This window comes from Phalaenopsis equestris, unplaced genomic scaffold (assembly GCF_001263595.1).
Source record: "Phalaenopsis equestris unplaced genomic scaffold, ASM126359v1 Scaffold000507, whole genome shotgun sequence".
Lineage (NCBI taxonomy): Eukaryota > Viridiplantae > Streptophyta > Magnoliopsida > Asparagales > Orchidaceae > Phalaenopsis > Phalaenopsis equestris.
Window position 1 is genome coordinate 758,593 of NW_018164947.1, and position 24,557 is coordinate 783,149.

Sequence of the window (24,557 nt, forward strand, 5' to 3'; positions counted from 1 at the left end):
TATATATATTAGGCTGATGGGTTGCTTAGGGTTTAATTCCTAATTGTTTTTTATTTTAGTTTGCTGTCCTTATGGTGTTTCTCCCCTCCAAGGGATGTATCTGATGACAAAAAGATGCTCCGGCCGTAACGCGTCCGAGTTGGTGATTATCTTTGCTCGTTACTTCCCATCTGGCTGCCGCCTGCCATTCAGTAGCTGTCTTGCTGCTGTTTGCCGCAACCAGTAGCTGTCTTGCAACTGTTTGCCGCAACCAGTAGCTGTCCTGCTACAGTTCACTGCCTCTAGTGGCTGTCCTGCTGTTGTTCGCCGCCTCCAGTTGCTATCCTGCTGCTGCCAGCCGCTCCAGTTTTTTCCTGTTGTTGTTAGCCATCTCCTACAGTTGTCCTGCTGCTGTTCGCCGCCTCTAATGGCTGTCCTACTGCCGCCAGCCACTCCAACTTCTTCCTGTTGCTGTTCAACTGTCCTGCTGCTGTTCGTGGCCTCCAATAGCTGTCCTGCTGCTGCCAACCGCCTCCAACATTTTCTAGCAGGTCGACCCTCCTCCAGCTCCCTTCCGGTCGGCCGCCATCCCTTCTACACCTGCCAGCCAACCGCCAACACCTGCTGCTCCCTTCCTACTCCACAGCCATCTGCTGCCAGCCACCTGCCAGCAGGCCAATCCCACTCTTACTCTCTCCAGCACCACAACCATCTACTGCCAACCATCTTCCAGCGCTGTCGCTACTCCCTTCTCTTCCAGGAGCTGCCACTCTCCTCTAGAGAGCCGTTTATATGTTTTTGTACTATTTTATTCTTATTTTGAGGAGTCGTTGTCACTTGACCGTTTGAATGCTTTATGTTTATGTTGAGTACTCGTCACTATAACTTTTGGATTCATTATTAAATATCTTTCGTTTATCTTATGTTGAGTAGTCGTCACTGTAACTCCCATATCACAAACATTCGCCATCAGATTCACAATATGAACGTGCACAAACATAATGAAGTCTTTAAAAACTTTAAAAAATGTAATATTCCCCTCATCTTAATGGCTATAAATAAGTAATTATGAATAACAAAATCACGGTTTAAAATTGTGAAATATGAGGCTTGCTTTGAGGCTCGCTTAAAAGAATTTTTGAAAAAGTTGCAATGTGGCTTATGCCTCATTGAATATTGCATGAGGCATATGTCTCACATAGTATGAAGCTCGCCCTAATGCGCCTTGCCTTATTATGAGACGTGCACAATTAGTTCTAGGATTTTTTTAAGAATAAATTTGAGCAAAATAACACTTATAAACGTTCTTTGCTTATATAATATCATACAATTGAGGATGTAATTAAGCTATTACAATCAACATTGTCATTATTTAAAATGTAATAATATAGTTATTAATTAAATAAGAAGCAGATTGATATTTTAGATGAGTAGGAGGATTTTAAGAACACAGATATAATTGAGAATAAAATGAGGGAGAAAGCAAATGATTATGCTGAATATCCCAATGAAGGCTCATTAAGTGATATGATTGATAGAAATTTTCGAATTTTAAAATTTTTACCTTACGGAGATCTTATTTTTATGAAGTATAGTAGGAGTGAGAGATCTAGTACTTTCTTTAAAATAAATATAAGTAAAATAATACTTACAAACATCCCTTGCTTACTGATATAATATACAAATGAGGATGTAATTAAGCTGTTAACATCAACATTGTCATTATTTTAAAATCTAATAGATAGCAATTATAATTAAATAAGAAGATGATTGTTCTTTTAGATGATAAGAAGGATTGAGAGAACATTGATATAATTGAGGATAAAAAGCGGGAGAAAACAATTTATTTTCTGATGATCCCAATGAAGGCTCATCAAGTGATAAGATTGATAGAAACTTTTAAATTTTAAAATTATTACCTTTCTGCCTTGTTATGTTCTTATTTTTATGAAGGATAGTAGTAGCGAGAGACTATTTGTATCAAACTTTTTAATATTGTCATGTTATTATATCTTATTCTAATGTTTGTATAACCATTCGTATTTAATGATTTAATATTTAAATGTTAATATTATTTTTTTACTTTAAATAATTTATTATTTTTTCTATATTAGGTCATTAATATATTACATGTTAGTGTATTCATAAGCTATAATATTAATTTGTTATCTCTTATTTCATATTTTGAACTCAGTGCAATATTTTCTTTTGTGCAAATGGTTATTTTTTAGGCTTACACCTCAAAATGCCTCTAAACTTGCGCCTCAAAATGCACCGAACTTTACGCCTCGATAAACGAATAAAAACACTTTAGAACCCAATTGCATAACTTTAAATATTGATTGAAATACTGATATTCTAAGTCATGCACAAACAACATGAGGCAATTCTCAAGTTCAATAACACTACCTTGAAAATGTTCAAATACATCATGTGCATGCAACGAAAATCATTCAAGTGCATCATGCAAATGCATAAAAAATTGGGAAATTTACATACATACCACTCAATTTCTTTGTATTTACATTTCTAACACCTAAAGTTTAATATTTACATTTATAATACTTTGAACTTATGCATGAGAAGGTGTACTTTACTTTTAAAATGTTAATGGTAGTGGTATTTTTGACGTGATATTAAAGATTTAGAGTGTACAGTATGTAAATATGAAAGTTTAGGTGTTTGTATAGAATTACATAAGATTTTTATGGTATGCATTTAAATGCCCTTAAAATATTATGTAAGTGCTTTTGTAAGGTATGCAAGTCCGTCATGTAAGTGCTTTGAAAAGTGTGCACATCATTTAAGAGATGTATTAATTTGCCAAAATTCAACTAATCTACACGTGCTTCGATAAATTTACTAAATACTCAAATGTTTTGTTTTGAGAAAATTTAACAAACTAAAAAAAAGGATGAAAGATTATTTCATATTTACTCTTCATTGAGAAACGTGCATCTATTGAAAAAGTTTGAACTTTTAAACTCTCTTTTAAATTTAGAAAGTGTGCAACTCTGACTAGTTGTCACGCTATATGTACGGCATCCTACTTATAAGGTATGGTCATATGTTTTATAAAGCAAGTTGGACCGTCCTCCCTACAAATATTAGAACTGTCAAGCCAAATACATTTTTTTGATAATATTCTGGCAATAAATTTCAACGACCTTGCAAAGGAAAAATGATTTGATTTGAAATAAGATTCACAACAGTTACACAAAAAAATAGGATGCGATTTTTAAAAATATAAATGTAGTACAATTTGTCGCCCAAGGGACCACTTTTGGATTTTATATAATTAAGTGACAAAATTTGAGAAATGGCATACTCTTGTGTTAAATTGGCCATACCAGTAGTCGGGGGACTTCTTTGCTTTTTATTTCAATTATACATGGGCTCATCATTTTCTTACTATCTGAACAATGTGTGCGCATTATAATGGTAATATACTATCATGCGTGAATATGATTAGATTTTTTTTATTGTTGGCTAGGTACTTGTTTTGTTGGTTTTAATGAAGGTTTGCTGCATTTTTTAAATAAAGAAAAAGAAGGGTTGGGTCTTTTGATTAATTTCTTAGCCAGTTTGGTATCATTTAACTTGATAAAGGCAATTATTCACATACTGATATTAATGAAAACATTGTGTATTCCTTTGAGATTTGGTTTGGCCTGTTGCATACGACTTAGAAATTGACTGCATAATGATTTTCATCATTGGGTCATCCGAGATTGGATCTTAGTTATGTAGTTTTTGTTCTGCCTATAGAATTATTGGTTTTTTATTTGCGTCAACCAACGATTCAAAATTCTGAGGTTATTTATAATATAAGAAGAGAAGCTTTGATGGCTATGAATACAAATACCTTTTCAAATAGTTTAAAGATCCTGATATAAGAATGAGCCATCAATTCTTTTTACAAGTAATTTCATTTTCCTGAGGTGTACGCCATGATTTTTTAGAACGTCTTTGTTTTTGGTCATCTATTGGGTTTCCCTTAGAGCGCTGCTAGAAGAGTTTAGTTACAGGGAAAGTTTTATTACTATAATATTTGGTTAAACTTCACCTTATCAAATCCTAATGTTATATTTAACCTATATCACCATGTATCGGTGATATCTTTTATGCTTCACTTATACTGAAATAAATATTGCATTATTTAATTTTCACTTAATTTTCACGGTTCTATTCAACTTTCTTTAAACAATTTTATGTTTGATTTGCACTTATATGAGTTTATATTTTTGACCAGTTGATACATCTCAAGTATCATATCTCTGATGAAGAACTTCAAAACTATGCTGCACGTGCTATTGACATGCTTCAAGAAAATGCTTCTGCAGATGCTCAAGCAACGGTATCATTTCTATAAAAACCTTTTTTTTTTCTCCCATAAGTGAATGTAATTATTTCATTGTTTAAGTTACATCCTACTAACATTCTTGCAATGCAATCAATAGTTAGCATTGATAGTGCCGTCATAAAGTTCTTTCTATTTAAACTTGATTTGCTTCAGCTTTTAGAAGTTTAAAAAATTCAGGTCTTCTGAAAACGATGCAAATGCTATTAGGGCTTGTATAAGAAAAAAAAAACTGCTTGACGAAGTTGGTGACGATGCATTTGCATTTTATTCATTTTGTCCGTTTCATAATTAAATTGAGAGTAGAACTTTTGTTTTTTTTATCCTTTTTCTCAGAATAGAAAATTCATTAACCATTCTTTGCTTTGAAGGCTTGTGTTTTGTATATTCTGCGAGTCGGTGCAACTGACCAAATGACAGAGGCTGCACAGAAGAGTTTTTTAGTTCATTTGGCTAGAAAGGTCTGTTTATAAGTTAGTAGATATCGTTTATATGCCTAGTTAATTGTTTCTACTGTTGACATTACTTAGATTAGATACTGTTTGTACCTTGCAGCTCAAGTCTGCAGACTTCTGTCAATCAGCTGGGGTCGCCATATTTCGAATCCTCTCATACCTTTTAACAGCTTTGGGAGAGGTATCTAAAATCTTCTTTTCTAAGGCTCACATGAAAAAGTAAATATGTTGATATTATGAAATTTTGTAAAACCTTGATTTTCATTCAAGCTTTCATCCTAATATAGTGCTAAAAATCAGGTTATCTAATATTGTGTCCATTCTCATTATATCAAAGAGAGTAAGGACTAATAATAACGATAGGGGCTTCTTCATTGTTGTGTATTGATGTCCAGTCTCTGTTGTAGACTGCTGAAATTGGGAATTCATATGTTGAAGATTATCTTAACAAAAGTTGCTGGTAATGTATATTGTGAGTTGCCTCATTTGGTTGTAATTAATCTAAAAACTTTTTAGAGAGCATCCTTGTTTTTGTATGCTCTGATTTTTTTTTTTTTTTTTTATTCATTTGACAATTGACTTTAAGTGGAGGTGGTGCCATAAAATGTCTTCATGCTGTTTCATTAAGAAAGCATTAAAGGATTGTGTTAAAACTGACGTTTCCATCAAGTTCAAAATGAAGGGAATTACTTACTATACCATGGAATAAATCTGAATGACAGAAGTTTGGCTTAGCTTCGCAGAAAATGCATTTAGAGATTTACAGTCTAATGAGACACCTATTGACATTGGAGAATGATTGTAGTAGATAGGTTTTCATTGAAATCCTAGTGACCGAGGGATGCAAAATGTTGAATAAAAAGGGTTTTTTTGCACAAATGTTTGATTATAAAAGGGGCAGTTAGAATTTTGTAACGGAAATTGAGCTTTTATATTTTAATATACGCAACAGGAGAGATTGATGGAACTATGCTAGGTGAAATATTTTAGTGGCAAAAAGTGTAAAATTATATTAGCTTAGATACAAAAGACGATAAAATCTTAGAGTAAATTAATTCCAATGGTAGCTAAATCCATAACTTTCTCATTTTTTAAGATTTAACATATATTTATATATATCAAAATGATTTTTGAGAAAAATTAAATTTTTTGGTAACATTATTTAACATATTTTACACTTTGACCTTATAAAAAATTAGGTATTGCACAACTATCCTTATGCCCGAGGAAAAAAATTTTTGCTAGTCTTATAATATTTAGGTTTAAAATTAGCTTTTGGATGTTTGACAAGATGTTGGATTGTACTTCAAAAATATCATTAGTATCAAAAATTGAAGAAGCTGAATTTCAAGATACAAAAGACCAGGATGGCCGAAACTACAATGTCATGATATAATCTCATTTGTACTTTTGAGAGAAGACATTTTCCATTGATTGTATGGGCATGACTATTGTCTTTGTAATTTCATCAGAATAATAGTGTTTTAACCTAAGTAGTACTACTAATTCTCTTCCTTTATCTCTGTTCCTGAAGTCTACAAAGAGTTGATAACAATTTGATTTTTTGGCCATAATTGTTTGCTATTTTTCTTAAATAAAAGAGATTGTAGGAGAAGTTTTGAAGATGTAAAATAGAGTTTAGCAAACTTTCAGTTAATTCTAATGATCCCTGTCCAAGCAATTGAGGATTGAGAACATCAATTTTTGATTTAGTTTTTTTGGAGATGGAGTATAAGAGGTCCAATTGCCTTTTTGCTCAGGGAAAATTTACTCAAGTTTTCTTTCTCCTTTTCTTTATTGCTTTTCTTTTGATAAGCATGGGTGTCTTTGTGTTGATTCTCAAAGTTTCTCTGAATTGTTGACTTGGCATGAAGTTTCCAACAATTTTCCGATAAGGAATTTAATTTTTATTAACATAGAACCAAAGATTGCTTTTATTTTCCATGCCTCAGTGTCATACCATGGATTTTGCTTCATACATTTGATTGCAAGGGCAGATTGTGTTGTTATGAGATTATTCATGGTACCTCCAAGCACAATTCTCTATGTGCTTTCTTCTTTTTGAACTTTAGAAAATGCTTACTCATTTTACGAAGTGAACAAATCTGAAGGATTCTTCTACAAACTTCATCAAGCTCTTCATTGAGATCTACGGAAATTCATATGTTATGGTTTTCCCCTTTAGTATGATCTATGTATTTACACATTCATCACGCTAATTATTTGATTTAAAGATATATTGTTCTTGCCAAATTTTTTATGTGAGTGTGGTTAAATATTTCTTCAGACTCATTCTTTCTTGTTTGAGGTCATAATCATGATCATGGTCTTCTAATTCACTCTATTGACTGGAATGTCGTGTGCCATATTTTGCCCGGTACGTGCGCCAATTGCCGCGATTTGCCCAAAACCGGTTTAGTCTAGGCACAGGATGGACCGACCAGTCCTTCCAAGCATGGGTTTCCTTCTTATCTGAAGTCGGGCCCACTTTTTTTTATCCTAGGTCTATATATATGTTATTTGTTGTGTTTTAGGAGTTTTTGGTTCAGTATCCGAAATTGATTAAGTGCTCCGCTGTAACTCGTCTTAAGGTGGTGTTCATCCACCCTTCCTCACACTCCCAGTCTTCGCCACAACCATTCAGCCTGCTGCTGCCCCTTCCCAGCCTTCCTCACAGCCGCCCCTTCCCCGCCTTGCTCACAGCTGCTCAACCCACTGCCACCTTTGCCATCGTTCATCACCGCCACCCAATTTGCTGCCATCCCTTTCCAGCCTTTCTTCCAGCTTCCTTGCTGCTGTCCAATTGCATGCCAACCTTACTCTGGTTAAATCTCCAACACCCAACCACCCAATCGCTCATACCTTGTTGTCACCCTCAACCTGCAGTCCCAACGCTTCTAGTGTATTCGTGTTGCGTTTCTTTGTTATTTCCTATTTCAGTTTTTTGTTTGTAATTGTATATTTGAATTTCAACAATAATATTATTATTGCATTGTTGTTTGGGTTAACTTCTGGATCATGGAATTTTGAAAGTCAAGGCACACCATGTTGAGGTTCTTCTAATTTGCTTGCACAGTGTTGTGGACAGAGTCTAGAGATTTAATATGTTCTTTTGTTGAATTGATTAGCCAGGGTATTTCCAATTCATTATTGCTGCCCCCTGATGGAAAAAAGGAGGTTCACCTGCCTCGGTTTGATGTACCATTTTGGTATCCTATCTTAGATCTTTCTCAAATTATGAAACAGATTAAGCGAGACAATTAAAACTCGTTCTTCTCATTTATTTTGTAGGAAGTAATTTGTATAAAGACTCTTGGAATGAAGTTATGGCTAGGTATGGTGGCAGGAGGACACATCTCTTCTTATTTAATAGGCCCAACCAGGGCCATTTTGTAATTTTATACCATAATTTAGATATAACCTAGCTTTGATACCATATAAAAAGAAGTAGATAAAAAAATAGGGGAGAGAAACCGTGGTGTACTCAGTGGTGTTTATGTGGCTAACTACGGTTCTATTTATACGGTTTTATAGTTGGTAAAAAATAAAAATAAATAAATGCAGAAGTAACATAAAAACAAATGCAAACGCTTCCTACTGTAGCTCCCCAAACTAGCCAGCTACAAGTGGTCAATCTTGGGGAGATTAAGGTAGTCATGTTAGTGCGAGAGCTGCAGCCAAGGAAAACACACTGCAATTACAATCTTCTCGCCTAATTTGGTTCCCTGCCAGTGCTCCAGACATTAATTGCCATGGAAATTTCTCTGCCTATAATGTTGATTTAAGATGGAAAACCCTTGTTTTCTATATATATATTTTAATCAACGATGTATTGGAATGCAGATCTAGACGATAATATAATTAGCTTAATAAATGTTCAATGCTTTAAATGAGTAGTGACTTGGGAGTACTGTATGATAAGTGAATGTTATGTGGAATTGAAAGGAATTTTATCAAATGACACTCAGAGCAACTATACTCAGTGGATTTAAATGCCGGCTGTTGAAGAAAGCACTAAATCGGAAAGGATAATGAGAAATGATAGTATTTTATAGTGTACCATATTATGATTTTTTGATAAGGTTATAAAAGTCGAAGACTTTGATGGCCATATCCATATAAAGAAAAGCAAAATGAAGTTAAAAGGAGGGAAAATATAATGCAAAGTAAATGTTGAAGGAAAGGAGAAGGCTAGAGCTATTGTGTCCGAAATTCTGTATGCATAAGGTTCTTAAAATACACAAAACATTCTTTTGGTAAAGGTATAAGGATTCAAATAGCTGGCAAAAGATGTTCTGCATTTATCATCTTATTTGAGAATTGGAATGAGATAAATGAACATCGTAAATTTTACTAGAGGTAATGCGGCCAGAGTTTATGTAGAAGGATTTATCAATACCATCTTTAATATGATACATGCAAAATATTGGAGGAAAGAATGAAAACAATATATAGCTGATAAAAAATGGTTTGAATGAGGTTAGAGACGATATGAATCATGCCCAAGGTTTTTTCTAAATTGCAGGGGTTGAAAATAATAATTCGGTATTTGCAGTTTTTCTTTTCTGTAGAAGTTTTGCTATATGCACAGTCATTTCTTCTACATAACTAAGAAAGTTCCTTGGTTACTTTGTACAGGTTCCAGGTGAATTTAAAGACATTATTGATGACACAGTTGTTGCAGCTCTGTCTCATTCTTCAGTACATGTAATGCCTTGTCCTAAATTGTTATTTTAGTACATCTGATATCTTCAATGTCATTATTATTTCAACCATTGGCAACTTACTGTTCAATTTTGTGATACTAATTACTTAATGTGATCATATGTAATCTTGGCAAACATTCAATGGCGAGCCTTTATAATTTTACTTGTGTCAAATTTCTATCTACTATGAAATTTTGGTCGATCCTTTACTTGTGGTCTCCTTGCATCCACTTATGACTGGTTTAACATAAGGTTGATGTTGTAGGATTGTCATTAGTACAAACTATTTTTTCTGTTTTTAATCGGAGAGCTCTTTTTTGAATTTTGTATGAAGTTTTCTGCCATTATTTTTTATCTTTATTAAATTATGGTTGCATGGCTGAGAAGCTGGATGTTTTTTATTTCTATACTAAAAGTAAAAGGCGTAATTGGTAATTATGTTCTTCACGTTCTGTCTATGCTTGTAATTAACTGTTAGGCTATAGTTATTTGACTTCTTTATTTTGTAGGGATTACTGTTAATTATTGCCTTTTCTGAATCATTTCTTAACTTGAAAGTTTTGTGACAAAGTAAAGCTTCAAAATAAATAGTTGCAAAATTGAAGGTAGAATTCCAATTTTGGGATTGCTGAAATTAACTCAGATTTTCTTGTAAATGGACTGTAACTGAATGGGATGTTATCTATGCTGCCGAGACTGTTGGACTAGATTAGATCATAAGACCATGTATTAATGGAGGGAGAGACTGGTGGATGTTTGTGAAATTTAGGAAGAAGAGAACTAAGAAGTGTGGCTTGGGATTATACTGTCATTAATCTGCTTTAGGGCTGTGAGCATTGAGGCAGGAACAAACAACAGTGATGAAAGTGGGTGAACTGCTCAATCTACTGTTACCAAAATTTACATACCGAACATCAAAATGATCACATGTGGATATTTCAAGACTATTAACATACATCACATTGCATGCATGTCATAAAACAATTTATAGTAATCTATAATCATTTAAGACATCATCTAAAATCTAAAAGAGCCAATAAAGCTAACATTTTTACTCAAGATTATTCATATGAAACATCCGTATGTATTGTCATATGGCTCTCAATGCATTATTCATCCAGCTAAACTTTGTTATTCTATGAAACTGAAGGTAAGCGTTTAAAATTGCACTTCATATTTATCATAGTTACACATGGAGAAAACCTTATTTCTACAAGTTGTGAATAATGTATGCTGTTTTTTCATTAACTACAAACTCTGTAATTTTCAGTTTTGATTGTGTTCTGTTCATATCAAATAGCATGTATCTTGAGAAAAATTATCATATATGTGACAATGATAAATTTCTGATGTTTTTGCTGTACCATATATTGATTTGGATTTATTTTTATTGTTATTCTTTAATTTGTTTTACCTGAGACCATTTTTCAAAAGGTTCTGTAATCTTTGAAGTTTTCCGTCTCTGATGCTTATGTATAAGTTTACTGCATAGGTACGCATAGAAGCAGCTTTGACATTGCGTGCATTGGCTGAGGTTGATCCTACTTCTGTTGGTGGTCTTATTTCTTATGGTGTGACTACATTGTATGCTTTGAGAGAAAGTGCTGCTAATAGAAAGGTAATACATTAGCTTGTTTCAATGTAGTCATGGATTTACCTTTCATTATGATACTCACAATTCCATGCATTAATAAAAAGGGGAACCAGTTAAATCATGAGTTGTTCTCCTTGCATGGCCAAGCAGCTTTTATAGCTGCGCTTATTTCCATATCACCAAAGCTGCCACTTGGTTATCCTTCCAGGTAAACTTGTCTGCCGCTTCTTTATTCTTATTAAATTTGAAGTATGGTTCCAAGCATAGCAATGATGAAACTTTGATGACTCAATTTTCCAATTTGTGTGCCTATCATATGTTATTTAAGAAGCAAAAATCTCCATTTGCTGCAAAATGTTTTATGAATTCAAATTCTTAAGCGGAAGCTAAAGCCTTTACTCGTGTTAAAAATCACCCCCAATTTACTGGTAAGAACACTTGAATCTGTAACATTTGTACAGTAGGTTTTTCTACTAGTTGAGATTTATTGTCTGTGTGGCAATCATCGTGGAAAAGGTTGTTGGATTCTTTTGTCTTTATCAGTGTGGACCTAAATTTTTTATATGTTTCCTCCGTTTATAATGTGTAGTAAAGTCGCCAATAATAAGGATAAAAATTATGAGCTGATTTTTTTGTTTTGAACCTTATTAACTTTGCTTGCTTGTTACAGAGGATTTGGATTCATTGTTTAATATGCACTATTTGACTGCACATGTACTTTCATTGTGCTCCTGATTTTGTAGACTCTACTCCCACGCATAGAAGATCAAGTATAAAAGTTTACAACTTACTACTTGTCTAGCTGAGGTGGCCCTAAGAATTTTTTTTATTGATTTTTTCTTATAATAGGTTTTGAAAGACTTAATGCAAATATAAAATTAACTAATTTTGGTGAGATTTCAATGAAATTTGGTTCCCTTTGTGCAATAATGTGAGATTGTTTAATTAAATTAGGAGAAGCATTTATGATTAGTTTCTATTTAATTTGGTTTCTTTTTAGGACATCTATCCTATCGACTCCAGTGCATGACACGTCGAGGATTGACTTGAGGACTCGTAGTGCTGATCTGGTTGACTCCAATTTGGACATTTGAATGATTGGATCTAACATTTGGGATTTGTAGCGATGCCCTACCAACAGCGTTAGCCCATTTATGTTTTTCTTTAAACCTATATAATATTTGAGACATTATTAGGGGTGAACATTCAGTCTATTTGGATGGTTTAGTTTTCAAATTTGTCAAACCAATTATAACAAAAAATCTAGAATCTGAAAAGCCAAACCGATCAAAATTTTGATAAAACTATACTGACCGAATCAAAATTTAATTTGGTTTAAACAATTTAGTTATGAACAAACCAAAATTTAGTTAGTTCGAGATTAATTATGAGCATACATAAATAAGATCGATTTAATTTTCTGAATCTTCCATATGGTCTCGAATTTTTGATTTTTTGGTTAGATGAAAATACTGAGCCAATAATATGAAACTGACTTTGAGGGTTTAATAATTAAAAATCAAAATGTATTTTTGAGACCGAAGTGAATCAACCAAATTTTTTATGCGCGGTTCAATTTTTTGGTTTTGACCAAATGATGCACACCCCTAGACATTATTGATTTTCAGGTTTGTTGACTTTGCATTTTTGCGGAAGATTGCCTTCGAAGTTTGAGAATTACAACTGTACCTTATAAGCATGGTGTCCTGTTCAAACGCAAGTTTGCCTTTTGGGTTTGAGTTTGAGATTTCATTTGCAGGTGTTAAAATTTGTTTGCATTTTTTAGAGTGTTGCATGGTTCTCGGAGCGACATGATTTGAATATGCATTTTTTTGAGGAGCGCAAAGTGTTGTGAAGTTATTTTGATTTGGATACTGTCATTTTTTTTAAATGTAAATGAGAGCAATTGTGCTAAGTTTAGAAGAGTTGCATTATTTTGGAGCATTTTCACAACTTGCGAGACACTACAATTTGAATTAATATTTTCCTCTTGATGTATATGGTTGATTTTTATTTGTCAAAATTTAGCCTTTTAAACTTTTGTTGATGAATGCATCATTGAGTTGCTTGTACAACTTTTCATTTAGAGCTTTAGTGATCTCATTTTGTCTGCTTGCCCATCTTTCAGAATTTTGTGTTGTGCTCATAGTAACTTTATTTATTTTTTGCCTGCAATCTGTACTTTGTCATTTGACATTGAATCTTTAGGTCATAGTACTAATAGTTTTGACTGTTATGTGAGAAGGCTTGAGCATTGTCATATGTGAGTTGTTATGAGTCCTCTATAAATCTAAGTTTGTGTTCTGTACTGTTCCTTTCTACACATGTATTTCATTTGTTATCTTTGTGCTTTTTTTTGTTTTTTCTCTCCTTATCTTTCAACTTGTTGCATTGTTTTGCTGAGAAGTTTATTTGATTTTGTTCAGTTTATGTTTATTTAGACTAAATTTTGTAGTACTTTTTGCTGTTCTGTAGTGATGAGGCAGAAACTCTCTTTTTTTAAACTTTTTCTATTGTTTATTTATTTTATTTTTAACTCTCTCTCTCTCTCTCTCAGCGACTTCAATTGGCAAGCTTAGTCAAGGAATTAAATTGAGCGCTTTTATAGTTTAGGATTAAATTTGCCTCATATTCATCCAATTAAATTGGTAAAATTTCATTTAAATACCCCCTACAGTTCATGTGTTTAATTCCAAGCCTTTTAAACTTTCTCTACATAATTTTATCACAGCTATCTTTTTGTACGATTTGAGTCATTTAATGTGAAAAGATAGCCCAAAGTAGTCTCATGCATTACATATTTTGATTTTATTACCTAGATTGTACAAAATTGATCTCAAATGGTCCCATAGTGACTAAGTTCAACTTCATATGATCACCTGTTATCTGAGAGTTCGTTTGATATCAATTTTGTATAAGAGGGATTAAATTGGAGAAATGTGAACCTTCTAAATCTAAATTTGCCACTTGTGAATTTTTGCGGGCCTATTCTGAATTTTCCTCTCTATGAAAAATTTGGTACATTTGTTTGATGATTATAAGATCTCAGAAGTTTTTGAAATAATGCTTGCTACTAGTTTTATTGATATTAATGTGGAGTGAAGATTTTGATATTTACTTATATTTATAATTTCCTGAAAATTCTTTCTGGAGAGTTGTGACTCGCATTTACTTGCTTTTCTTGCTATTTTTTTTGAGTTGCCAAGATGATCAGTTGGTTTGATTCTTTCTACTTTTTTATTTTTGTTTACCATCTTAGTACTGGTAATATTAATTTGTCATTCTTGCATACAACTTTCCAAAAGTTCTATTCCATTTGCCGCTCTTTCCATTCTCTTTGATTTGAATAGTGATTCCTGTATTAAACATTTTATTGGTACTCTAATGCATGGCTAATTGTGCTTTATTTTATTAGAATTTATTTTTCAATTTGTCTCTAGGCCATTATTGCATTGTTATTTTATTTCACCCTTTTCACTTAAAACTGTTATTTTTGGAATTGTCGTAAGTTTGGCACAATTATCTTTGACATTCTAATTTTTTTATTTCTAAAATGTTTTTGCTCTAAACTTCGAAATTAAATTTCTCTCTTCCATTTTGGTGGCATATAATGCTGATGTTTCCATGTTACAGGACGCCAAAATCTGTACTTGAAGTAGCGAAGAAAATGTTGGCTGAATTTAGTTGGAACCCTTCTGCTGCTACTGTGGAAATGGAAGCGGGATGGTTTCTCTTGGCTTCACTTGTTGCTTCTATGCCAAAAGTAGTGCCCTTCATATTTTTTAGATGCTCATCTTCACATACTTGCAAATTGTAACTTCTGTTAAGATTTAATCTTGTTCTCGAATGATATACAGGAACTTGAAGACCAAGTTTTTGATGTTCTTTTGCTATGGGCCGACCCTTTTGTTGGAGGATCTGACAGCCGATCCAGAAGATCACAGGATTTAATGTCTGATTTACGGTGAGCTGGGCTCTTGTACACCCTGCTCTTTTTCCTGTTTTTTTGATAATTAACGTCGTATTGGTTTTATGACATGCTGTTGTGAGTCATATAATTAGTCATCATTGTTGGTCTGTTTTGGTATCTTGTAGGCTCTGCCATAGAAAACTCTCTTCTTTTTCATTACTAGTGTTGCATGCTAGAAAATTTGCGGTGATACAGTGAGAAATTAACGTGTTAGTATCACACAAAAATTTAGCTCACAAGCACACACAAACTAACCAGAAGTTGGAAGAGGAGACACTAGAGTTATTATATGAAAAATCCGAAAGCGGAAAAATCACGAGGCCTAGCCCAATTAAAATGATTTTCACTATGTAAATGTAAGTTATAAACATTGCCCGTCCCTTGTGTAGGAGATGTCAATAAGACATGAGTGGGGGTTATCAGCTTACTTTTTGTTAGAGCGACCTAAAATTTTGGAGAATTAGTAGCGATCTGGTTACAGTGGTAGAGGACCGACGGTGGGGGCTTCATGATGATGATTTGATAACAATGTCGCTCATTCTGATCCGATGATGACGATCACAACTTGGCAAATAATGTACAACAGTGATGATGATTATGTGATGGTGGTCCAATGATAATGGTCGTGCTCGGCTAATGATATTGCGACAATGGCCGCGACGACAATGAGACAGCGACCTGGTGACAATGGTGGCGACTAGGTGAGGGTGGCTGACAATGATGGCTTGTGATGGTGGCCTAGCGTGTGCTTGTGGGGTGACCAAACAACAAAGTTTTGATAATGGCGACGAGCAGTTGACAATGGTTCGGTGATTGTAGCAATTTACATTTGACAATGGAAAATTCTACAATGGTTCGATGGCGGCCGCAGTGATTAGGTGATGTTGGCATGAATCGGGTAGTTGCAACAAGATGCCGACGGTGATTTAGATAGAGAGGCTACAATCTAAAGACAATTATCATGCTGTAGTGGCGACCGTGTGATGGTGGTCTGAAGGTGGCTCTTCGACAATTGCTACAACGAAGGTGTCCGAACAACAATTGTCTAACAGTGGTGGCCGGGCAATGTTGGTCTGATTGTTCGGTGGCTATCGCGGCGGTTTGGTAAATGTGGTTCAACGATAGTGGAGTTTGAAAATCCTTAAGAACTTGGAGCTCCCTTGAGACTTTTCTTCAATTATAGTGATGATCGAGAACCCTCAAGAGCTTGACGCTTTTCTTCAATGTTTAGGTTCCTCCCCGTCATAAAGAGAATGAAGGTTTATATTTAGATTTTAGTAGTGTCATTTTTCATAAATAATGCTTGAATTCATACGTATCTATTGGATGACCCAGAGTGATACTCATTGCATGATTTTTTTTTTTTTTGAGTATTTGAACGCCTTAATGATGTAAGAAATAAGTTATGTTGGGCTCAGTAGATTCATCTCATTGAGATGCTCGATTATACTATAAGCTTACTAGATTTGAAGATCATTCGATCTTTCAAATTGATGCTGTGAAGTTTTTGTGTGTAACAGGAAAGCTTTTTCTTTTCTTATTCACAATTGAAAACATATTTTACATATTTATATACTCCCAAATCTCTAGATTAGGAATAACTCTAACCTAGAAAAGTTCATGTAATTAAATTTTCTCTTATTAGGTTGCCTAATATCAATTTTCTAAATAAAAAAAAGCTTTTTAGCATACAAGGTTCAGGTTTATTTTTTTTTCATAACACTAACTATCCTCCAACTGCTCGAACTAGGCTCATACGTTCTCAAATTGGACCTCTTATTTTATTTAGTTCATCTCACTGAAACATCCAATTTAATTATAAATTTGTTAAATCTGAATGTATGTGATCCTTACTTTGATGTTTAAAGCTTCCAGTCCAAAGATGCATTGAGATTCATGCTTGATCTGGAGGATCTTTTTTGGTTATGTTAAATTTGAACATTTTATTAAACTGCTGTTTCTTGGTTATGGATCAGTATTTTGCGAGCTTTTTTGGATGGATTGGCTATATTGTAGCTTCTTTTATATTACATTTGAAAAATAATTAAACATGGGCTCGTGTTCCTTCATTTAATTTTATTATGACTGAGTTTTATCAAATTGTTCCTGGTTAGATTCAACGGTTATTGATGTTGAAATTTTTAAACAAGAATTTTTTTAAGCTCTCTTTAAGTGATGTGAAAGCACCATTTAAATTTCACAGTTTTTATTGTCTTCATATTTTTTCTTTCTTTTCCCAGTCTAGTTTCCCTTATTCATATTGATTTTTTTCTCGTCTGACATGGTCAATATCTATTAATTTGATTACTATGTTTATTTGCTTTGTTATATAATTTTGTTTTATTTCTTTGCTTCTTTTTTCTTGGCTACTTATGCTGTTCCTTATCTTAGATTTTTTTATTTTTTGATTTCTCAGGGTTTTGTCAGCAGCAATTGAGGCACTTGATGCATTTATCAAAAGTTTTGTTTCTCCAACTACAACATCTTTTAGTGATGGGATTTTACTTCAACCTGTGTTAGCATATCTTGGAGGGTATTTCATCTGTTGCGAAATGCAAAATTTGTTTTGCATATCAGTTTTTCTTTGCTAATTTTTTTAGGCAAATGACTTTCATAGATGCTAATTTTTTTTTAAATTATGATAAGCAGAGCTCTGTACCACCTATCATTTTTAACAGCCAAGCATTTACCAAATTTGAGGCCTGCAATAGACCTATTCACCATCAGAATACTAATGACTTATCAATCTGTTTCTGATCCAATGTCATATAAAAGTGAGCATCCTCAGATTTTACAGATATGCTCGACTCCATTCAGGTAGAGTTTTAATATAGTCTTTTAATGCTGATATTATATATTATGTAAAAAGGGTTGCTTATATACATACCACCCAATTCTTATGTATTTATATATCTAACACCAAAACTTTATTTTTTACATCTGTACCGTGGGCTCTGAAAATTCCAACCACCCCAATTTTTGTTTGTGTTATTGAGAGAGTTTTGAGGGTTAAATTTTCAGAAGTCAGATGGAAAAGTAGATAAGATGCTACATAGAGATTTCACTCTCATTTTGCGAGGACTATTTGATCTGAGTTGTAATAACCTAAAAAAATAATAATAGCGATTAATTGAATAGGCACGAAGGATAAGCATGCCTTGGGTTATTGGCTTAAGAGTCATATTACTCATTCGAATCGGTTTAAAGAATAAGCAAGAGACAACAGGGGAGATCGAGAAGAGAAATTGTTGTGCCCTAGTCGAGGAAGGAAGAAGTTGGAGGGGAATCGTGCGGTCTTTGTGCAGTATGGAGCCATGCAAAGGAGAAGAATATGCGGTATTGTGTTGAGACCAAAGGCAGAGGAAGGAGAGGGTGGTGGCGACATCAGTGGACTACCTGTGCCGAGCCGCAATCGAGGAGGAGGAAGCTATGACTTCTTATACTGGTGCTGTGTGAAGGAGAAGAAATTGAAGGAGACCGCAGGTGCTATTTGTGTCTAAGCTGACGATCATTGCGTCCGGCTTTTACAGAGGAAGGAGATTCTGCGTATGGTCTGTGGGAAGGTGTCGAGGCCGAAAGAGAGGAGGAAGAAGGGAAGGATTTGAGAACTCTTTTGTGCGTGTTAGGGTTATAAGTCCCGGAAGGGAGCCGTTTTTATGGAATCGAAGCTTTAGGTAAGTATTTGATGCTTTTAAGTTTTACATTTATAAATTTATGTAATTAAATAGATCATAATATTCAGAATTAAAATTTATGAGTTTAAATCGGACATTATTAGTGGATAATTGCTTGAGATGGACAATTGAGTTGAACAATTATTTATAAGTTGAGTTTTGGTTGTATTAATTATTTGGATGCAAAATATCAGTTTACTTGCTAAATGTTGATAACAAGTTTAATTTAATCAGATATAATGGTAGAAGATTAAAGGTGAATCAATTAGAGTTGTAAGAGGAAAGAGTAGACTAGTGCAAGAAAGCAAACCAATTCTTTTTAATGGTATAATTATTTATTTGTGTTATTTTTGTTATATGTCATTAGTTATATTTAATTGTTTTTTTTAGAATATAATTCTGATAATTATATGCACATTTAACTAATAGGTAATAACCAAGAAGTGAAGTGATAAATTAAGCATTGACAACAATCCTTTAAGGCTGAGGTGAGTGATTATTTTATTTTAGGCATTAAATTTATGTTTTATTAAATGATTAAAAATAAGTATTTCATTAATGTCTGACATTCTGAAAGTCTCATATGTTATCAATTGGAAGGAAATTATTGACATGTGAAAGTACATTTTAAATGATTTTAATTGATATGAAAGGTTAAGTAAATGATTAAGTCATATAGGATTACCCTCAGATGAAACTGACAGGGGATTCAATATATCAGTGCATGTTAAAAGGAAATGACAAATGTGTACCTTCAGGTACAATTTGAGGGTACCTTCGAGTACAATTTTGAGTGTATTCGAACACATTTTAAGGATGCCTTCAGATATGATGATAGTCCTATGATAATTATTGAAGATGTTAAAATAGTAAATACTTAAACTGAAACTAGAAGAAATAAATTTGAAATGAAAGTTCAAGTTCTTATAAAGTAATAGGCTGCATTTTTTTTTGGTTATTCATGCAAAGCATAAACATCATAGTTTAGTATATATTAGATTATAATTACTTACTAAGTCTAAATTACATTTGCAGTTAATATTTTCTTTTAGGAAAAGAAAAAATTTAGATTGATATTTTTAGTATAAGAGATTTGGTTTACAGGAGGACTGCAACTGATAGATACTATTTTGTGATGTGATTTTAGCTTTCTTTTGTTTACTTCTATGTAGAGATAATTTATATGTTGATTTGAGATTGTTGTCTGCAGATGATGTCGTTTATGGATGCTTAAATTTTATTGCACTTTTTGGATTAGTGACTCTTTTACGTTTATTGAAAGTTTTTGAAACCCTGTGAAAAGTAAAATGAAATGTTAATATCGTCTGACTGTAGTTTCTTCTTTAGTTAATTCTAAGCTTCAGACTGGGTCGTGACATCGGGTATGAGGTTTCCCATATGTGCAAGCCTCTATGGTTAGTTACCCTCTTGATAAAGGGAGAACACTTTCGGTTAAGGTTAGTCATTTAACGCTGTATAATAAACATATAATACCAAGGAACATATGTTTTAGATGGTAAAATCTATTATTTGGAGCTTAAAGTTGGTAGTGTGAGAAATGATGTCGTGCCCTATTAAGATCACATGTTTTCTTCATCCCGGATCATCGTGGTCCTTGATCTACTTAATCAGCCGAGTTAGTTGACCCAACTCGATTGAAAGATTATCATCAACAACCATCGATTGTGTCGTATAAGGATCCTTGTAGATTTAGGGTGGATGTTTGTCCAAGGGATCCAGTTGTTGTTGTTCTTTTCTTGCTTTAGTCACACCTTTATCTTGAGGGATATGCACAAATGGGGACGGAATGAAGCTTTGAAGATCTCTATATGTCACGATCTTGTCATGTGCTACAAAATAGACAGAGGGCTTTAGTTGCGTGTAGGTTACGAACAATGGAGAAGAACGGTGGGCACCCGAGGAGTTTCGAAGTGTGAAGTGCAAGAAGAACTAAATTGACCCAGGGGATTGTTGGCCTCTAAAATAAATAAAAGAAAGTAAGAAAGAGAAACAAAAAAAAAAGAAATCAAATAACATTAAAATTTCTATTTGCTCCCGTTTAGTTCACCAAATAATCGGCCCCACTTTTTTTATCTCTGTAAATATCAAATTCGAAGCTCGAGGGAATCAGTTGCAAAAGAAACAACTTACAATTCAGGCACGTCTCCACTTTTATCTTTCCTCGCTCCAGCCGAAGCCCAAGTGCTACTTTCTCTTGGTCACAACTTTCCTAGTGCTGTTCGTTTGCTCCCACTCGCATAACAATTACTGTTAGTGCTAGATGTAGAAGACCAACACGAGATCATTATGTACGAATACTGCTTTTTTTCCTCCTATGCCATTTCCATCATGATATAGTCGTGATGATTGCTCTTAAGAAAGCCACGACTTGATTACTGCTTGCTGAAACCATTGAAACTCCTTCCTCTTACCTGCGACTGTTCTTGCTGGCCTGGTTCACATGATACAATCGTGATTATGATTTGCTAGAAAACACTATGGAATTGGGACACACAACGAACTTCGAATCCCTTGTCCTTATTTTCTCGTAGGCTCATCGAAGCCTCTCCCCTTCATGCTACAGGCATGAAAAGAATCAGTGGGGAAGAAACAACTGGAACGTGACCTTCAAAACTCGCATTTTTTGCCTGATCTGTTTTAGGCATAACTAGAAGCCTATTTGGCTTAGCCAACGCTTGATCCTCCTTATGATAAAATCTTGTCGTCTTCTTCCATCTGTTCGCAAATCACCCTCTGCCATATCACACTTCCAAGCTTTTCTTTTGTATTGCCCTATTACGCATCCAAGCTTTTCTTATGTATTGCCCCTCTGTTTTGTACATAAGATCGCACGAGGCCTTTCTATTCGAGCACGAGTCGAATTCTCCTGCCCTTGCTAAACCGAGGCATCATTCCCATTTTACTTTTTTTTGGCATTATTGTGTGCTGTATTAAAAAAAGAAAAAAACCCAGAAAACAAAAGACCTCTATTTTATTTTGTTTTGTCTTGTCGTCGTCATTTATCATCACCGAAGCTCAAAAATGAATAAAAATGGGCATGGAGGAAAGACTTTTAAAATCTTCATTTGAGGAAGCGCGAGTACCCATACTTTGGTTGGGGGAAAACTACGAACTTGTTTGTTTGTTTTTTTTTTTTTTTGGTAAAATTAGGGGTTTTCAAAATTAGGGGTTTTCAAATATAAGTTATGGGAAATGCAAGTATCCGTCCTTGTGAATCAAATACTTTTTGGGAAAAGTTAAGTCTCATTCGGGAAATGCTGGATTGTGACTTAACTTTTTTTTGTCAGTATAATGAAGACTTGTTGCGTCTTTTATGACTGCAGGTTAAATGCATATTTTTGCCCTTCAACCGCAGTGTTTCACGACGCCGACCAACGAAACTTTTAAGACACTTGGGAAGACTGACATTCTTTCATGTGCCCCCCTGGCAGGGGTTGACGCCTCAAAATTTTGAGTGTTTAGACTTACATGTAACTGAACAATATGACCTTTGGGAATCGCAATTCATTAAAGTTAAACTTTAAGAGTTGCAAATAACTTGAAAGTGAAATATTTGAACTTGCAAAATGACTTGAACATGAAATATCATAAATTGTGAGGCTAAGCTTGTGAGCATGACAACAATATGAGATATGTTAAATTGGAGGGGATAAACTTAAATTGAATACTAAATTTTGCTAATTGGGGCCCGAACTTGACTTAAAATGGAAATATCTAAATGTGGGGGCTCAGTTTGACTTAAATGTTAAATATCGTAAATTGTGGCCAAGTTTGAGACATTAATATTTTTAAATATTAAAATAAAGAATTAATATTTCGCCAAATTTTTAAAAGGAGCATGTTTATTAATGGAATATGCGAGAGAAGCTTTTAAAAAAGAAATTTAGAAAAGAGCATATATGCCTCCCTTGGAGGAGTTTATGAAAAAAAAATTAATTTTTGAAGAAATGCCCTCCTTGGGGGTGTTTTTTGAAAATTTAATCTATTTGATATGTAATATATTTTATTATAAATAATATAAATTTTAATATATATTAGGTGTTATTATAAATAAAGTTGTTAGTATTCTTTACATTTATGAAAATATTAAATTTGTTAATTTTGATTTTAAATAATATTCAATCAATAAAAAAAGCAATAGAACAAAGTTAATTAACTATTAAAATATCAAAATTTATAGAATTTATTTCATATTAAATTACTTTCGAAATATATTATTTACACAAAAATACTATCTTTTATGTCGGGGTGGATGTCACAATTGATCTTCTTGAGCCCGACGCCATGCTAAACAAAATGTTCAAGCGGCTAAAAGTACACCACGGCTGAAGGCGATGATATTGAAGAAGAATTTGAAAAATATCGACTGTAACATTGACCACTGCGACCACCATATCGATATCACTGGATTTAAGCGTCATTCTACTACGACATATAAGATAGTATATTTGTGTAAGTATTATGTGAAGAGAATATTTTAGTATGAAATAAATTTTAGAATATCATATTTTGTTAATTAATATTGTTCAATTATCTTTTTTTGATTAATTCAATATTAATTAAAATTTAATAAAACTAAACACTAATTAATAAATTTAATATCTTCTTTAAAGTAAAGAATGCTAACAAATCAATTTGTAATAATACTTAATATATTAATATTTATGTTATTTATAAGAAAATATATCACATATTAAAAAAATAAAAAAAAGATTTATGTTTTAAGAAACACACCCAAGGAGCACGTTTCTTGAAAAATTATTTCTTTTTCATAACACCTCTTGTGGAGGAGTATATGTTCCTTTTTAAATATCTTTTTTTAAAAGCTCCTCTCCCATATTTCCCATATTTCATTAGTAAGCATGCTCCTTTTTAAAATGTGTTATAAAATAATAAATATGAATACCGTTCTTATTTTAGGCACTCAATTTTATAGGAGTGGACGTCAAAACAAACAATCAGTTTCGAGGTGAGTATTTCTACTTCTAAATTAAGTGTACTAATATTGTATTCTTTCTGAATCATTCACATTAGTCAAAATATTTTGTTATTGTAATTAGAATATGATTATTATGGCTCATTATTTAATTTGATTATCTAGAAATGAATGTGAATGATTTGCATAGTTATATTTATGTACTACACATGCATGCCATAAAAGAAAGATATTTGATGATATTTAGAATTAAAAATAAAATGATTTATAGTATGCTTGTATGCACATTCTTGACTATGATAGTGCATCCCTTGATGATACTAGTTGAGGAACACTAATATACCTGCGCACGTAAATGAAAAATGATATTGATATCGAAGTACCTTAAGTAGTACAGTTTTTACACAATGTCTCTTGTGACGGTTGCATAAATATTAAATAATAGTGATATGATATTGATGTAGACTTTTTGAATAACATGTTAAATATTTATATTAATTTTAAGGAATTTTAACTGACATGCATATAGTTCTTTTTTTTCTATTGCTATAATTTAGGATTATGAATATTCACTAGCTCGTTTAACTCATTATTATTTTAAACTAACATTTCAGGTTAATTATTCAATTAAAGATGAGTGATAAAAGAGAAAATGTTCATAGAAACATGAAGAACCAGCAGCGAGGTGAAAATAAATTTTAGCGCCTTAAGTTAATTTGATTAATGACTCTTTCATCTATTAATATAAGGTTATAGAAATAACAAAATTTTTAGCCTCAGCTGGTACCCAAGGTTAACCAATACAATCGGTTCGACCTCGGGTATATTCCCTCACTCATATTGAGCATGAAGAACCTATTGT

At 33.2% G+C, this 24,557-nt stretch overlaps 1 protein-coding gene across 1 annotated transcript in view; it reads left to right on the plus strand.

Moving 5' to 3' along the window:
- Positions 1-24,557, plus strand: part of LOC110028265 (HEAT repeat-containing protein 5B) — a 168,556-nt gene that overhangs the window by 49,614 nt on the left and 94,385 nt on the right. Inside the window, 10 exon segments of the mRNA XM_020730035.1 lie at positions 4,232-4,336; positions 4,711-4,800; positions 4,895-4,975; positions 9,433-9,501; positions 10,993-11,118; positions 11,199-11,302; positions 14,728-14,857; positions 14,952-15,058; positions 17,481-17,597; positions 17,714-17,881. Of these exon segments, the coding sequence (XP_020585694.1) occupies positions 4,232-4,336; positions 4,711-4,800; positions 4,895-4,975; positions 9,433-9,501; positions 10,993-11,118; positions 11,199-11,302; positions 14,728-14,857; positions 14,952-15,058; positions 17,481-17,597; positions 17,714-17,881 (1,097 nt within the window).